The sequence below is a fragment of the Anser brachyrhynchus genome (assembly GCF_964034855.1).
Source record: "Anser brachyrhynchus genome assembly, chromosome: 7".
Classification (NCBI taxonomy): domain Eukaryota; kingdom Metazoa; phylum Chordata; class Aves; order Anseriformes; family Anatidae; genus Anser; species Anser brachyrhynchus.
In genome coordinates, this window is record NC_137701.1 from 31976509 (window position 1) to 31991019 (window position 14511).

The 14511-nt window shown below is 66.9% G+C and overlaps 2 protein-coding genes across 25 annotated transcripts in view; both read right to left on the bottom strand.

The window, feature by feature from the left end:
• Window positions 1-9535, bottom strand: part of NHEJ1 (non-homologous end joining factor 1) — a 38149-nt gene extending 28614 nt beyond the window's left edge. The window contains exons 1-5 of the mRNA XM_080599778.1: window positions 8932-9535; window positions 8451-8636; window positions 7802-8011; window positions 6894-7032; window positions 5966-6024 (exon numbers count right to left, since the gene is read on the bottom strand). Of these exons, the coding sequence (XP_080455904.1) occupies window positions 5966-6024; window positions 6894-7032; window positions 7802-8011; window positions 8451-8636 (594 nt within the window). The 5' untranslated portion in view covers window positions 8932-9535. The remainder of the gene's footprint in view (window positions 1-5965; window positions 6025-6893; window positions 7033-7801; window positions 8012-8450; window positions 8637-8931) is intronic.
• Window positions 9536-9671: 136 nt separating this feature from the next.
• Window positions 9672-14505, bottom strand: SLC23A3 (solute carrier family 23 member 3). 24 transcript variants are annotated; one of them, XM_080599755.1, is made up of 12 exons: window positions 13618-14505; window positions 13241-13386; window positions 12906-12991; window positions 12520-12593; window positions 12091-12272; window positions 11856-11979; window positions 11375-11522; window positions 11054-11301; window positions 10811-10916; window positions 10560-10727; window positions 10321-10416; window positions 9672-10171 (listed from the first exon to the last, which is right to left on the bottom strand). In XM_080599755.1, exons 1-12 carry the CDS (start codon window positions 13723-13725, stop codon window positions 9840-9842), a joined length of 1818 nt encoding a protein of 605 aa, XP_080455881.1. In that variant the 5' UTR covers window positions 13726-14505; the 3' UTR covers window positions 9672-9839. The 24 variants fall into 24 exon arrangements, with proteins under 24 accessions (XP_080455881.1, XP_080455880.1, XP_080455878.1 ...); XM_080599754.1 differs by having other exon boundaries at window positions 13241-13401; XM_080599752.1 differs by having other exon boundaries at window positions 10321-10668; window positions 13241-13401.
• Between the last annotated feature and the right edge of the window lie 6 nt (window positions 14506-14511).

The following is a 14511-nucleotide window of genomic DNA, read 5'->3' on the forward strand; positions in this document are numbered from 1 at the left end:
CGGCTGCACCCCGGGCACCCCATTGGGGTACTGGGGGAACTGGAGCCGGCCCTCTGGGGCTGCCACCGGGAAATCATGGGACGGACATCTCCATGAAACACAGCCCCGGGCTGCGATCAGAGCAACGGGTGTGCTACCTCGGGTGTGCTGCTAGCAGGGCAGCTCCAGCTCCCCGGAGAGGGCAGGGCAAGGGCCATATATCTCCCAAATACCTGGCTGCTAGCAAAACGCCCCGCATCCCTTTGATACAGAGGTGTTGGGCTCGCCGAGAGCCCTATAACTCCTCGTGCCTTTAAATAGCAAAGCTCACAAACGCCCCATAGGGCCCGGTGTCTATAAGTTGTCTATATATTTGTGTACACACATACACACAACACACAGAGATTTATTCGTGTTTTCAGAGCGGTTCAGGAGACATTCCAGGACGAAATTCCAGCCAGCGCTGGAGCCAAGAACATCAGTCGCCCCGGCGCACGCTGCCCCCTCTGCCTGCGCACACACTAAATACGGAAAGGGAGAGGTATAAATAGGCAGAGAAATACATGAATGGCCCTGTTTCCTCATACAGATAAATAGTACACAAAGGTCCGAGCCGAGAGGGAGCAGGCAGCCTCAGGAATGCTACGGCTTTGCCGGGGCGTGCGCCCTTGGGGGCAGGATGTGCCCCTAGGTGCACAACGGCCCCGGCTGCTGCTGGAGGGAGCCTGGCTGGCACCACCAGCACAGGGCACGGGGGCATCGGAGCAGCTCCCGAAATGCCAGAAAAAATTTTTTGAAAAAAAAAAGCTGTTTGTGAACGCGAGAGGGGAAGGGCTGCAGCTGCAGGGGGTGGGGGAGCTGGGGACGGGCCCAGGCCCACGCAGGAACGTCGCGAGGGCGTGAGGATGGCAGGGGCCTGGCAAGCACCCGGGTGCGAAATCTGGCAGCCCGTGTTGGGCGCAGCTGGGGGGCAGGCGGCACCAGCACCGCTCCTCTGCCCTGCCCCTGCCCATCGTGGCCAGCGGGGACAGGACCGCCCCGGCCCAGACCCCATCGCCGGGGATGGAGGAGCTGCCACGTGCCTCGCTGACACACAGCAGTTCCTTTAGAGCCCCGTCAAAGTCCACCTTGTTCTCCTCCCCACATGGTCCTTTGCTGCCACATCCCGAGCTGCAGGGCTGGGAACGGCGCTGCCACGACCGAGCTCCAGCCGGCACAGAGCAGAGGAGCGGGCGATGCCCGCGCGGCGTCTCCCCGCCAGCAACCCCCTTCTTTTCCCTCCTCTGCCCCTAATGCAGCCGTGGCGAGCTCAGCCCGGCGAGGCTGGGATGCGGGGCCAGGAGCTGCCCCCAGCACGTGGCAGCGGGGCTGGGGGCTGCCGGGGCGGGGGGCTCACCCCTCACAAGGCGCTGCAGTCGCTCCGCTTTCCGGAGGGGGAAGGGGCTCTCCCCCCCTTCAATGCCGCCGTTTGAGCTGAGGCCTGGCACGGGCTCAAACCACCACTCGCTGACACGAGATCAATCATCCCCCGCGCGGTCGGTGCCCACGCAGGGGCTGGGGCCGCTGCCGCACCGGAGGGGCTTTGGGCCCCGCTGCCAGCCCGCCCGTGGCACCCCTCTGCCTGGTTGCGGTGACACACGGCACGGCACGGCGGCACGCAGTGGCATCGCGTTGCACGGCGAGGCAGGGGACGGCACGGCAGAGCATCGTACGGCACTTCGCTGCGTGCCATAACACGGTGCAGAGCAGATGGGGAAGACCCCGTAACGCAAAGGGGGGGTTCCTGCCCGCGCCACACTGCTGCACATCCAAGGGCCACGCCGTGCCCCACGGAGGGCGGCCACAGCGCTGCTGGCCTGACCCTCCACCCCCAAACAAGCCACCAGGTGATGCCCATCCCCGGGGCCGGATGGGCAGATGGAGCAATCGGCCCGGCCCCAGCCCCGCTGCGGGGGGGTTTGCTCCTTGCCCACGGTCTGGGCTCTATTTCGGGCAGCCTGCTGCCCCGGGGCGCCCGTTACCAGTCTGGTTTTAGCAGCGTGCAGCTCCACTGACTCACTGCTTGTGTAAGCGGGCTGTGGTTGCCGGCGGCAGCCCAGAAAGCGCGCCCTGGCCGCGGCCCCCCACACCTGATTATGCCTAAGCAAATAAATAAATAAAGCCGCACCGCCGCCCGCCACGTGCCTCCGCGGCAAACACGTGGGGAGGGCCCGGTGCCCACGCAGCGGACGGCCCCCAGGCAGCACTGGGCACCCGCACTCGCCCCAAAATGCCGCTCTGCCCGCCGCCTGGGGATGGGTGCGCTGCGCTGACCCCGGCCCCTGCACTGGGAAATGGGATGCTGCGCTCTGCCCCGTGCACGCGTCGGTGCCGGCATGCACACTCGCACTTTTGCACAACGATGAGCGCCATGCCGAGGCTTGGCTGCACGTGTCGGCTTGCTCGCTCATCCAAGTATCCCAAGAGCCAGCCCCATGCTCCCAGCTCTGCTCCGAGCCCAGCCTGCGTGGCTTTTGCAGTGCTGGTCCCTGCTAACGCAGAGCTGTGGCCACCAACCCCTTCCCAGTCCCATGCAGAACCCCATGCCCTGCACCACGCGTGCGAGCACCGGCCCCGCGCCCCACATCGTGCCCATGCCGCCGGCCTCGCTCCAGCCCGGTGGCAGCTGCAGAGCCGCAGCTACCTTGCGCTAATTAAAACCAGTCCTCGTCGGAAGGAGCCAAAAGGCCGCTTCCTCCTCCGCCGCCCCACCGCACGGGGCCGGCGTGGGTTTGCGGGATGGATGCCGTCCCCGCCCTGCCCACCGCGCGGCCCACCGCTGCCGTCACCCGCGGGCAGACGGCGGCTGCTCCTCTCCCCGGGCTTATTTTTAGCTCCCGTTAAAAGGGAGAGGCAGCGCGGTGCGGGCAGGCAGAGCGCAGGCAGGTGCCGGGCTGCACCCGGCAGCACCGGGCAGGAGGGAACCGGTGGCCCCGGTGGGCACCCACCCGCCCCGGCTGCCTTCCACCTGCCCCTGCGCCCCCGTCCCCGGCGGGATGGGGACGGGCACCCGGCACACCCCGGTCCCAGGAGGGAACAATGAGACGGGGCGCTGACCCCCGCGCTCCCTGACGTCAGCCCCGCCGCCCCGCCAGCCCCAGCCCGGGGCTCCCGCTCGCCCTCGGCCACGCTGGAAGCCGGTGTTTGTTTGTCTTCCTCTCCAGCGTTGCTTGTTTTGATGGCACATCCTTCTCCTCGCCGGGCTAGGCCGACCCGTGAACCTTCCACGTCCTGTTTGCCGGGGCCCTGCGCTGCAAGCCGAGTGCACGGGGCGGCCGGAGGTGCGGAGCATCCACCCCAGCGCGCACCGGCCACGGGAGATAAAAATACACAGGGTGAAGCATCCTGGGGCGAGGGGGCTATATTTGAACTGATCGTATCTGCGAGTTTATCCCAGAGGTTTCGATCTGCCGCGCGGCCGGGCCAAAGCAGCCGACACAACCCTCGTCACCGCGGGCACAGTCCCCGATGTACCTGTCCCTGTCCTGCCCTGCACACGGTGGTGGCAGAGCCCCTGCCGCTGACCCCTCTCAGAGCTGGACCACGGAGGGGCATCGCCTGGGTCCCAGAACTCCTACGGGAGGAAAATTCCCCTGCTAAATCCTGCACGACCGAATGCTGGAGCCTGGAGACGTGCTGGGGAACCCGTGCTACTCCTGGGCATCCCGTGCTGCCCCGAGGGATCTGCAGCTCACAGGGATATCCAGGGACAAATTGGCCTGGACCTGCCGGGCCCTGTGCTGCTGGGAGGCGCTGAGCCCTCTCCGGCTGCCTGCTCTTCCCCTCCCGCACGAGTCCCCGGGCTTGCCAATAAAAGCTGCCGGCTTTGCCTCGCCTCGCACACGGCCGCCGCTCTCCTTCCAGCACTGCCTGAGCCCAGGCAGCTGCTCAGAAGTGAACCCTTGCCAAAAAACTGCGTGTGTGAAAGCGTCGTTTCCTAAACATATAAATATTCCCAGGGCTTTGCTGGAAAACTCCCCGCAATCAGTTAAAACTCCCTGGACGGGAGGGCGATGGCAGGCCCCGTGAAAGGGCATGTGGAAGGCGAGCGGGAGGGCCCCCGGCGCACGGCCTTTCCTCTCCACGGTGGGGATGCAACCTCGGTCTGGGAAGCGGAGCCTTCCCGAGCTGAGAGCGAAGCAGCAGAGCCCGATCCTGCATCCCACCAGCCCTGCGCCCCGCCACTCACGGCTCCCGTCGTCAAACATCTGCAGCTCGCGCGGCGGGGAGGGGAGGGCTGGGAGGACGAGCGGAGCTCTCCGTCTGACCTCCTGGCCGCTGGCGTCTAACCACACGCACCCCAATACCAAGCCCAGCATCTTGGTTTTCTTCCCAGCGGGCTCCCGGCCCGCTTTTGGAGACATCAAGAGATGGAGACGCAACCGCTGCCCTTGGGAGCGCGTCCCAGTCGCTAATCGCCCTCGGAAGCAAAACCATGTGCCTGCGTCCTCGCTGGAAATTGCCTGGCTCCGGCTCGCAGCGCCTGGCTCGCCTCCTGCTGCTCTTCGCCAGATTAAAGGGAGCCCTTCGCTAACCAGCGTTTTCTCCTTGTAAAGACCCTCACGCACCGCAATCAGGGCGCCTCTCAATTTTCCTGCTGATAAGCTCGACGAAGCTCTTCCCTTCCAAGCCCCCCAGTGCCGGGCTCTCTCTCCAGCCCTCAGCTCATTCCTGCGACTCCGCGCTCGTTGCCCGGCGTCTTTTTTAAGACCCAGGCACGGGAGTCGGTGGCAGCCTTCCCAGCGCCCCGCTCAGAGGGACCCCTGCCCCTCCAGCCCCTCTTAGCTGCTCCTTTTTGCAGCTTGCAAATCGAGCACAAAATCGCGCGGTGGCCCTGAAACACCTGCCCGTTTCGCGGAGCTAATTAGATCATTAATCTCCTCTTCCGCGGGAGCTCCACGTTCCCTGAGACGAGCCCCCCAGCACCACCACGCGCCCCCTCCCGTGCCCAGCACCCTCCCAGCTCCTGGAGGGCTCCGAGCTTCGAGCCCAATTTCATCTTTAGCAGACGTCGTTCGTCCATCCCAAGGACAAAGACACGCTTCATCATCCCCCGATGCCGGCACGGCCGCCCGCATCCTCCCAGCGCCGGCACGGGATCATTTACCGAGCACTTCTACCATGTCTGCTTCAGTATCCATCATCTCACCACCTCCAGCTACTAATAGGCTTATCCCTTCCCCGGACTTTGGGGTTTTCTCCTAATGCACTAAATAAAACCCTTTCCTCCTGTCCCTCGCCGTGATTTTTCCCCGATGTCTTTAGCTTCTGTTATCCATTTTCTACACTTCATAATTTCTAATTTATATTGATTGCTATCTACTCCCGCTCTCCCATTTGTTATAAACTGCTCTTTTATTTCTAATTGCTACCTTCACTTCGCCGCTGAACCAGAACGGGCTTTCGGCCAGCGCTGCCCTCTTTCTTGATTGTGGAATTGTGGCTTTTTGTGGCTTCTGAGATTCTTCTGAAAGAGCTCACAATTTTCATTCACATTTTTCTATCTAAATGTTTCCTCCTAGCTGATTTCACTCATAATTTCCCCCTGCTTTGGGAAATTAGCCCTTTCAAAGCACGAAGGATATAAATTACTGTTTAGGAATGTCCTTTCTTTGCCCAGGGTGAATGTAATCTGGTCGTGATCATCGGTCCCTAGGCAACCTCCGAGTTTCAGTCCAGCAATGAATTCATCTCTATCCATCATAACCAGGGGGAAGCGAAAGTTGCCTGTGCTGGATGCAGTGCCTCTCGTGTAAGAGTGGGACCGTCCCTAATTTTTAGAAGCTCTGCAGGTAGCTGGCTGTGCAAGACCAGCGAGCATCGCCCCTCTCCAGCCGAGTCCAGCCACCCCCCAGTGCTCCCCATCCAGCCCGGCACAGCACGCGCTGGGGCTGCTGGTGCCGGCTCCCCACGACGCCTCGGCCAGAGGACGGCCACCGCTCCTTACCCCGGCCATGAAGGTCTGCAGAAATGCCTTCTCCTGGAAGGGCTCTGTCCGCAGGCGGTCTGCAAGGGAGAGAGGGGGCATCACCCCGGGCAGGGCTGGCCAGACCTCCCAGCCCACCTCCACCTCCCCCTGCCCACGGGGACTCCCTTCAAGCTGCTCCTCCGTAGCAGCCCTGCATCCCCAGGGGCTGGTTTCTGCCCTGGCAGGAGGTGGCGATCATATTTTGGTGCCTTCTCCCAGCTTCTGGAGCAGGACAGGGCCAAACCACTGTTATACATCGCTCTGCCTCATTCAGAGCGCCAGTTTTACCCCGTCACTGCAAAGGTGCTGTCTGGAGAAGCACCCGGCCAGCTTTGCTCAGCAAAGGGACAACAGAGACAAGAGAGGCCACCTGCCCACCAGCATCACTGGGGCAGCTCCAGTGCACCCGGCCACCCTCGGGGATGGGGGGCACCTGGGGGGGTGGCAGGACCCGACCCACGTCCTACAGGAGGGGGGCTTCTGCCTGCCCATCCCCGCTGGCCGCAGGGGGCTGCGCGCTGGACGGGGGCCCATGCGCACAGCTGTGCTTCCAGCAGCGCGGAGCCGGGAGCCTCTGGTTGCTCTCCAGGAGCTGCTGCCTGCGGGAAGGAGCCTGACTCGGCTCCAGGGCCAGCCCCCGCTGGCATCAGCGCAGGCTCCTGGGGAGCAGCCAGGTGCTCTCAGCAAAGCGGAGAGCCCCTTGGCGACTCCCCAAGTCCTCCGGCTACCGGTCAAGGGCCGCTCCTCCCCGCGCTCTCCCCAGGGGCTGCTCCCCAGCCTCCTGGCTACCGTCTTGCTGCCGGAGCGGCTGGAGATGAAACACAAGCCCGGCTGGGTGATAGCCAGGGGGAGCAGAGCATGCCAGCTCGCTGCTCGCTCCTCGCTTGGCCCGGGCGTCCCTCCTCACCTCTGCTCAGAGCGGCCCCGCTCTCCCTGTAGTCCTCGATCTCAGCATCCTTCTGACGCAGCAGGAAGCTCAGCTCCTGCACCTGGTACTGCAGCGCCAGGCTCATCCGAATCAGGGGCCGCACGAGGTGGCGGCACACCTGGGGGGGGAGTCCAAAGGCGTGAGAAGGGAGGCAGGAGTCTGCGGGACACGTCCCTCCATCCCAGCCCCATGGCCCTCCATCCCCAGCTTCACGGCTGGGGGCTGCAGCAGGGGAAGAGCGCAGTGGGGACAGGGTGCAGCGGCAATGCTCCGCATACCCCTTGGGATGCAGCAGGAGGCAGAAAGCCCCCCCTGCATGTCCCCTAGCCCTCAGCAGGCCCTCCCCACAGCTCTGTGCACCCCGAGCCACGTTCCTACATAGGAAACAGGCAACGATGGGTGAAAAACCAGGACTCGAGATGTCACACTGCAGCTGGAGGGAGAGGGGAACCCCCCCCCCCCAAGGAGGTGAGACCAAAAGCAGAATGGAGTCCCCCGCTGGGGCTCAGGCAGGCTGCAGCCCCCCATTGCAGCCCACCTCCGCCCAGACCCCACAGCCGTCCCCTGCCCACGTCCCCCGCCCCGGGAGCCCAGCGGAGCCCTGGTTTTGGCCGCGGCGCCGGGGCCCGGCGCGTTACGGTGGGTGCCGGGCGCCCTCTGGTGTGCGCAGGGCGCACGGCCCCGGGGGGCCCGGAGCCCTCCCGGGGATGGCCTCTGGGGGCCGGGAGCCCTCCCGGGGGTGGGTCCCGGGTCTGCAGGCTCGGTCCCGGTCAGCCGGAGCTGCAGCCCGGTGGGGTGCGCCTAGGGGGGCCCGGCTCTCCTGCTGGGGCACCAGCAAGCGGAGCTGGCACCGGGCACCTTCCCAAAGCCCCCGCGGGTCATCTCACCATCTCCACGGGCACGGGGCAGCAGTGGAAGTCCCAGTAGAAGGGCAGGCCTGAGAGCTCGCTCTTCACCCGTAGGCTGAGCCTGCCGGCGGTGCGCTGGCAGGAGAAGGAGGTGGCGGAGTCAGGCTGCCCGGCCAGCAAGGGGGACATGAGGTTGGCCAAGCGGTGCAGGAAGGAGGAGACATGGGCCGTCAGCCGCTTGTTCAGCTCCTGGGGAAAGGCAAGGCGAGGTGTTCAGTGGGGCCCTGGAGAGCTGAACCCTGGAAAAGCCCGAGGTCTGGGTGGTGGGCAGGGTGCGGTGGTCCCCGCTCGCACAACTCCCCCGCACGCCACCACGTGCCACAGGCTGGCTGGGAGCCGAGGCAGCCTTGTTTTGACCTCCTGCTGGAGTCGGGAAAGCTGCCTCCCATCCAGCCCACAAGCGAAACAAGCGTGCAGGGCACGCACAACAGCCCGGCCGTTCTGCAAGGAGGAGGGTGCTGGGCCGGGCAGGGGGGCAGTGCTGGGGGGCAGCCGCACGGGGCCTGCCCCGGGTGTGTGCACCTCAGACCTGCAGGATCCGAGGGCCGTTGTGGCAGCGAGCAGTTTGTGCTGAGCTGTCAGCTGGCGTGAGGAGGAAAGGAGGTCCCTGGCCTTCCCAGACACTCACCTTGGACCTTTGCCCCACGGCCTCCGCGTCGGCACTCTCGTACCAGACGCTGCTGAGGTCGGAGAGCAGCAGGACGTAGCCAGTATCCCCGAAGCAAGCTTTGGCAATCAAAGCGGACTCGCCAAAGCAAACAGAAGCCCAGGGCTGGGTCAGGAGCCTGCTCTCCAGCTCCTCGGAGCCCTCCATCTGCAAGAGATCAAACAGGTCTCTGCCTCACCCCCAGCCCACTCCGCGGGGTGGCCTCGCAGGGACCCTCGGTCCCTGCCGCCCCCTCCGCGATGCCAGCCCCCTTCCCTGCAGCCCGGGGACACGCAGCTCTGCTGGGACAGGCGTTTCGGGGAGCGGGGTGCAGGCAGCTCCCAGCCCAGCTCAGCACAAGCACCCCTGCAGCTCGCAGCACCCTGGCTCTGCCTGGGGGGAGCGGGTGCCCTGGGGGGTTTTGGGGCACCGGGCGGCACCGGGGCTCCGCGGGTGCCGTTACCCGAGGAGAAGAGGAGCAGGAAGCCCAGAGCCGTGGGGAGACGGCTTTGCAAAGCCGAGCGAGGCCGGGCCGGAGGCAAGGGGCAGACTACGGCTCCCAGCATGCTGCTCTCTTCCGCGCCGCGAGCGGCTGGTGCACGCCGGGACGCGTAGTGCCACGCTTGTCACCGGCACGGGAAAACGGGCACGGCTCGCCGCTTCCCCAGGACGGTCAGGGCCCGGATGCGTGGCCGTGGGAGAGGAGAGGGGCCTGTGGCAGCTCGTCCCCCTCCGGCAGCCCCCCCCCGACGCTGTGCAAAGAGCTGTGGAGCGCAACCGTGCTTTGGCTCGCGCTGCTGCTGCTAAGGAATGGCTTGGTGTGGGCGGCTGGGCTCCGGGTGCATGGAGGGGGGGCTCCGTCCCTTGCACAGCAGAGCCAGGCAGTGGATACCGCGCTCTTGGCTGCATGGCCAAATTCGGGAGCAGGCTGGGTGGTGTGGGAGACGAGCAGCAAAACCCTGTGCCCCCCCCGACCCCCCACCAGATCCCAGCGCCCTGGCACAGGTACACGAGGGGCAATGCCTCGCCCCGGGTGTTGCTCCCGGCCTTACAAGGTGCTAGCAGGAAGGCAGAGGCTGGGCCCCACGGCCCCTTTGGGGCTGCCCAAAGCACCGAGCCCTTCCCCAGCAGCATCCGTAGGGTGACAGCAGCCACGGGGTGATAGACGGATCCCTGGCTGGAAAGGAAACCCCCAGGGCAAAGTTGGTTGAAGGTTTTTATAGCTCCCTCACAAAGCAGGGAGATGAGGTCCGTGACGGGAGTGTGAAAGTGCAGGTCTCTCCTGAGGCTTCAGAAATTGAGTGGAGAGGCTTTCGAGCTGCCTTGGAGGGACGGCTCAGGTCCCCCCACGAGGTGTCCCCCCCCCCCGGGTCAGGCCCCCGTGTGCCATGCAAGCGTCTCCGCCTGGCTTGGCTCCCTGTCCTGCGCCTCCCCGGTGCCGGGCTTCAGGAGCAGCCGTGTCCCTTCCCCTGCGGCAACAACCCCCTCCTCGGCCGCACGGCAGCCGTCCTCTCCATCTTCCTCCTCCTTCTCCTCTTCCTCCTCCTCCTCGTGCCCCGGGCAGAGGAAGCAGCAGGGGAAGGCTTTGCAGGAGGGCAGCAGCCTGCTCAGCCCGGCGGGCAGCGCGTACACGGGGCTGGCTTCGCCCCTCTCTCCGTCACCAGCCCCGGCTTTCTGCGGCAGCCCTCGCTCCTCCGGGGTTCCTGCAAGCAGGGCGATGGGAGCCCTTCCCCGCTGCACCCTCCCTGCCCATCCCCGTCCTGGCAGTGCTCGGAGGCGGGGGGCACCCGGGGACCGGCCCCCGGAGCGGGTATCAGGGGGGCACGCTGCGGCACCCAGAGCATCCCCTCACCTGAGACCGTGTTCTCCAGGAAGAAGGACAAGAAGCCAGTTAAAAAGACAGGAACCGTGAGCAGGGAGAGGAAGAGGAGGTCCAGGGGCACCCAGCCTGGAGGGACACAGCCAGAATGACCCAGGACATCCCATCCCAGCAGCAGGGAAGGGACAGGAGAGGTCACAGAGCCCTGGGGATGTGTGGCTGCCATCCCCCGGGGCTGAGGCTTTGCCATCCCTGGGGAATCCCCCCAATACCTGTGGCCAAGTGCGCCGGAGCCGCGCCGAGCCACCGCGGCACCAGCAGGGCCATGAACATGGTGAAGCCGACGATGAAGATGTTCCTCCCGGAGTCGATGTCGGCGTGCTGGAAGTAGGAGATCCCCGTGCCCACGGCCACAGCGTAGGTGACGCAGAGCACCCCACCTGCGCGGGGCAGGGGTCAGGCAGGACTGGGACGTGGGAACACCCTGGTGCTCCGTAGGGCAGCGGGAGGAGGGGACACGTACCGTGCACCGCCAGCGGGATGCGGGTGAGGAGCCCCGCCAGCCTCGGCGACATGCCCAGCGCCACGCACGCCAGCGCGCTGACCTGCACCGAGAGGCGAGAGCCGTCCTGGCGCCGAGGAGGGAGGGTGAGGATGGGGGAGCACCACCCTGCCACACGCCTCCCCTTCCATCCTGGGGGCCGGACGGGGGTGCGGCAGCGACAGCCCCCCTCCATCCCCTTCTCTGTTGCCTCCCTATCCCTACCTGCGTGAGGCCGCCGGCGCAGGTGTTGGCGATGCTGGCGGCCGTGCCCCCCGCGGCGCCCAGCAGCCCGGCCAGGAGGCTGCCCAGCCCCTCGGCGCACAGCCCCCGGTTGCAGGCGTGTTGGGGCGGCCGGGGGGCCCGCAGCAGCCTCCCGCAGAGCACGTAGCAGCCCGCCGAGTTCACGCTGCAGCCGACGGCCATGGCGATGCCCACCGCCAGCGCCCGGGGGGTGAGCAGCGGCCACTCGCCTGTGGCGGAGGAGAGGGGACAGGTGACATTGCCGAGGTGCTACGGCCTCACCCGGCCCGGCTGCCATCCCACCTGAATAGGGCAGCTGGAGCCAAGGGGGGTGAAAGGTGCTGTTGGCCCAGGGAAAGCGTGCTGCGGCCGCGTCCAGCGAGTCCCAGGGGACACGGAGGTGCTGGAGGATGGCACAGACGATGCAGACAGCAGCGAAGGGGAGCAGGACCTGCAAGGCCGCAAGGAGAGGCTGAGCAGGGGGCCCCCTCCTCCCCTGCTCACCCTGGCCGTCCCCCTGCTTGCTGTGCCCCAGACAAGAGGCCGCTGCCCCATCGCCTCTCCCAAGGAGCTGTGCCACATCCCCCCTCGGCCCCCCGCAGGAAGCATCCCAGGCTCTGCTGCTCCAGCACAAGACCCCAAAAACTGCACCAGGGTTTCCCACTCCCTGCCTTTGCCCCCTGCACCCCGTTCTGCTCCGGGGCTGCTGGGTCCCGCCCAACCCTTATGGGATCAGAAAGGAGCCTGCGCACAGAGAGAGGAGCAGGGCTGCAAGCGGCGGTACCGAGAGCGTGCGCAGGGTGGGGACGGCCGGCTCCACGGAGCCCCCCGGGGCACGGGGCCGGGCGCAGAAGGGCAGGCGGCAGGACCCCAGGTGCTGGGAGAAGGTGATGGTGAGGAGCATGAGCCTAGGAAAAGGAGCACAGGTCACGACGCAGTGCCACGGAGACGGGGCCCCGAACGCGTGCCTTGCACCACGGGGACGTCCCGTTCCCGCGGCGGCCCCCGGGCTGACGTACAGCAGCGCTACCCCCCAGCTCGCGGAGCAGAGGAAGGCGGCCTCCTTGTAGGCGGACAGCCCGATGATGGAGAGGCTGGGGGCCAGCACCATGGGCCCGCAGCGCCGCGCCGCCCAGCCACACACGCCCGACATCCCCAGAGCCAGCTGGGTCAGCCCGGACACCACCACGGCTCCGGAGACCTGCGGGGGAAAGGACGAGACCCGTGGGGCAGGATACGTGGAGAGCACCCCCAGTCCCTCCCAGTCACCCCAGTAAGAGCACACGTTCCCTGTGCTCCAGCCCCGCTTACTCCCAGTGTAGGGGAACCCACGTGCAGCTTTGCCCCCCTATTCACAGCAACCCCGTGGCAGGGCTGGGAAAGGGGCTGGGGGGACCGGCAGGAACTGGGGTGCAGGGGGAGCAGGATGGGTTCCCGGCAGCACCCACCTCTTGCAGCGAGGCGGCCTGGCTCCCTGTGACGGCGCAGTGCGGGGCAGGGCACGCGATGGCCACAGCCGTGCCTGGAAGGGAATCGAGGAGGGATGCGAGGTGCGTGGGCGCTGGGAGCCCGCCCGGCACGAAGCTTGCAGAGCGCCAGGCCCAAGAGCGCGCAGCACGGCGGCTGCTGGCTGGGGAAGGGCCGGCACAGCATCCCTGTCCCTGCAAACCCGTACCCTGGGAAGGTGGCTCCGGGCCCCCAATAGGTTGTGGATGTAATTAGGGGGGAGTAGCCCAGGGTGCTTGCCCGGCTGGTGGCACGTTGTCACTACGGTGCCCTGGGCACAGACACGGCCCTACAAGGTGCGGGGAGAAGGCCCCGGGGCTGCACTCACCATTCCTGTCTGCGCGGGACAGGTGGGAGCTCAGCACCACGGCGGGGACCAGGTACTCGAACGATGGGATTTGAACCAGCGGCAGCCTGGGGAAGGGGATGGCAAGGGCACGTCGGGGAGGGAAGAGGGGCTTTGGGGGCCTCCCCAGATGCTGGGTGCCGGAGGAGTGAGGGATGGGAGCGGGAGGAGGCTGGAAGCCCCTGTCCCAAACGTGCCACAGCACATCCCAAGACGTGCGTCCCACATCTCCCCCAGCCTCGGCTGCGCAGAGCCGTGCCCTGCCCCGGCATCACCCTACAGGCGAGGGCTGCGTCCCCCTCTCCCCGTTTCCTCACCGGCTCCCCAGGGAGGTCTGCAGCAGCGCGGAGACGCCGCAGGCGAAGAGGCTGCGTGCCAGCAGCTCGCTGGCGGCCGGGGCGCGGGGCTGCCCCTCGGGCAGGGCAGGCAGCAGGAGCAGGTGGAAGGCGCAGAGCAGGGAGGCCTGCACGGCGAGGTGCTGCGTGGGGAAGAGGATGGGTGGCTGCGACACCCCGTGCCGCAGCACCCTGCATGGGCGCCCGGCCCGCCCGGCTGTCCCCTCTCCTCCCGGCACGCCAGGAGCAGATCCCCCAGCGATCTTGGTGCGGCAGGATCCTTGTCCCGCCACCTGCGGGGGTCCCAGCCCTCTGCCATCACCCCGTCTCTCCGGCCGCTCACTGCAGTCCCCCCTCACCTGCAGGCCCAAGCAGCAGCTCAGCACCCGGGAGCACATCTTCGGCGGGGAGCGGGCCGTGAGAGCGGGGCTCCCGGCACCAGTCGCTCGGCGGCGGCCCCCATTCATGCCGCTGCCGCCCCCCGCTGCTGCCACGCACCTTGTGGGGCAGGGTCCCACCCCTCCCCCCCCCGAGGACTCCGCGCAGCCCCTACGGGGCTGAACTTCCACCTCCCGCGGGAGCTGCCCCGGGGTTGGCCATTAACCCGAGTTGGTGAGTAACCTGCCCTCGCGGCCAGGAATGCAAGTGTCACACTGGGATGGGACCGCGAGGGCCAGGTGACAGCCACCCGCAGGCAGGACACCGGAGGCGGCTGCAGTGCCAGCTGCCCGCGTCCCGCTCAGGGCCCCGTGTCCGTCCCTGCCTCTGGCAGCAATCGGGCAGGGGCTGCGCCACAGCACGGCCTCCTCCTTCACACGCTCGGAGCATCCCCAACAGCACCCTCCGGCCCCTGCCCGCACTGCCCCTCCCAGCACAGCGTTCCCGGCTCTCCTGCTCTGGCCCTTCTTTGCCATCGCGCCCCGGGGGGCCTGTTAAAATCCGCACGGGCATCCCCAGCTTCCGCCGTTCCCCTCCGTGGGCACCCAGGGAAGTCTCTGATGCGTGTCCACCGCACGCCCCGTGCTCCCGGGAGCGGGAGGGCTCCGCAGGCAGCAGGAGCGGGGGATGCCCGTGTTTTGTCACGGGGCAGCAACCACGACGGTGACCGCGCGAAGCCCTCGCGGCTCACTCATTAACCGGAGGGCTGGCAGCGAGCAGCGGAGCCCACGCATTCCCACGGACGGGGAACCTCCTCTGCCACCACCCCTGCCTTCCCCAGGCGTCAGTCCCTCCTGTCCCCCCCCCCACAAACC

Bases quoted from the DNA above. Each gene is read 5' to 3' on its own strand.
- SLC23A3 (XM_080599746.1), bottom strand. From the start codon at position 13,725: ATGAATGGGGGCCGCCGCCGAGCGACTGGTGCCGGGAGCCCCGCTCTC. The intron at 12,273-12,519 runs GTGGGTGCTGCC...TTTCCCCCGCAG, and splicing joins AGGCCGCCTCGCTGCAAGAG to GTCTCCGGAGCCGTGGTGGT. The intron at 11,302-11,374 runs GTGGGATGGCAG...CCTCCGCCACAG, and splicing joins GCTCCAGCTGCCCTATTCAG to GCGAGTGGCCGCTGCTCACC.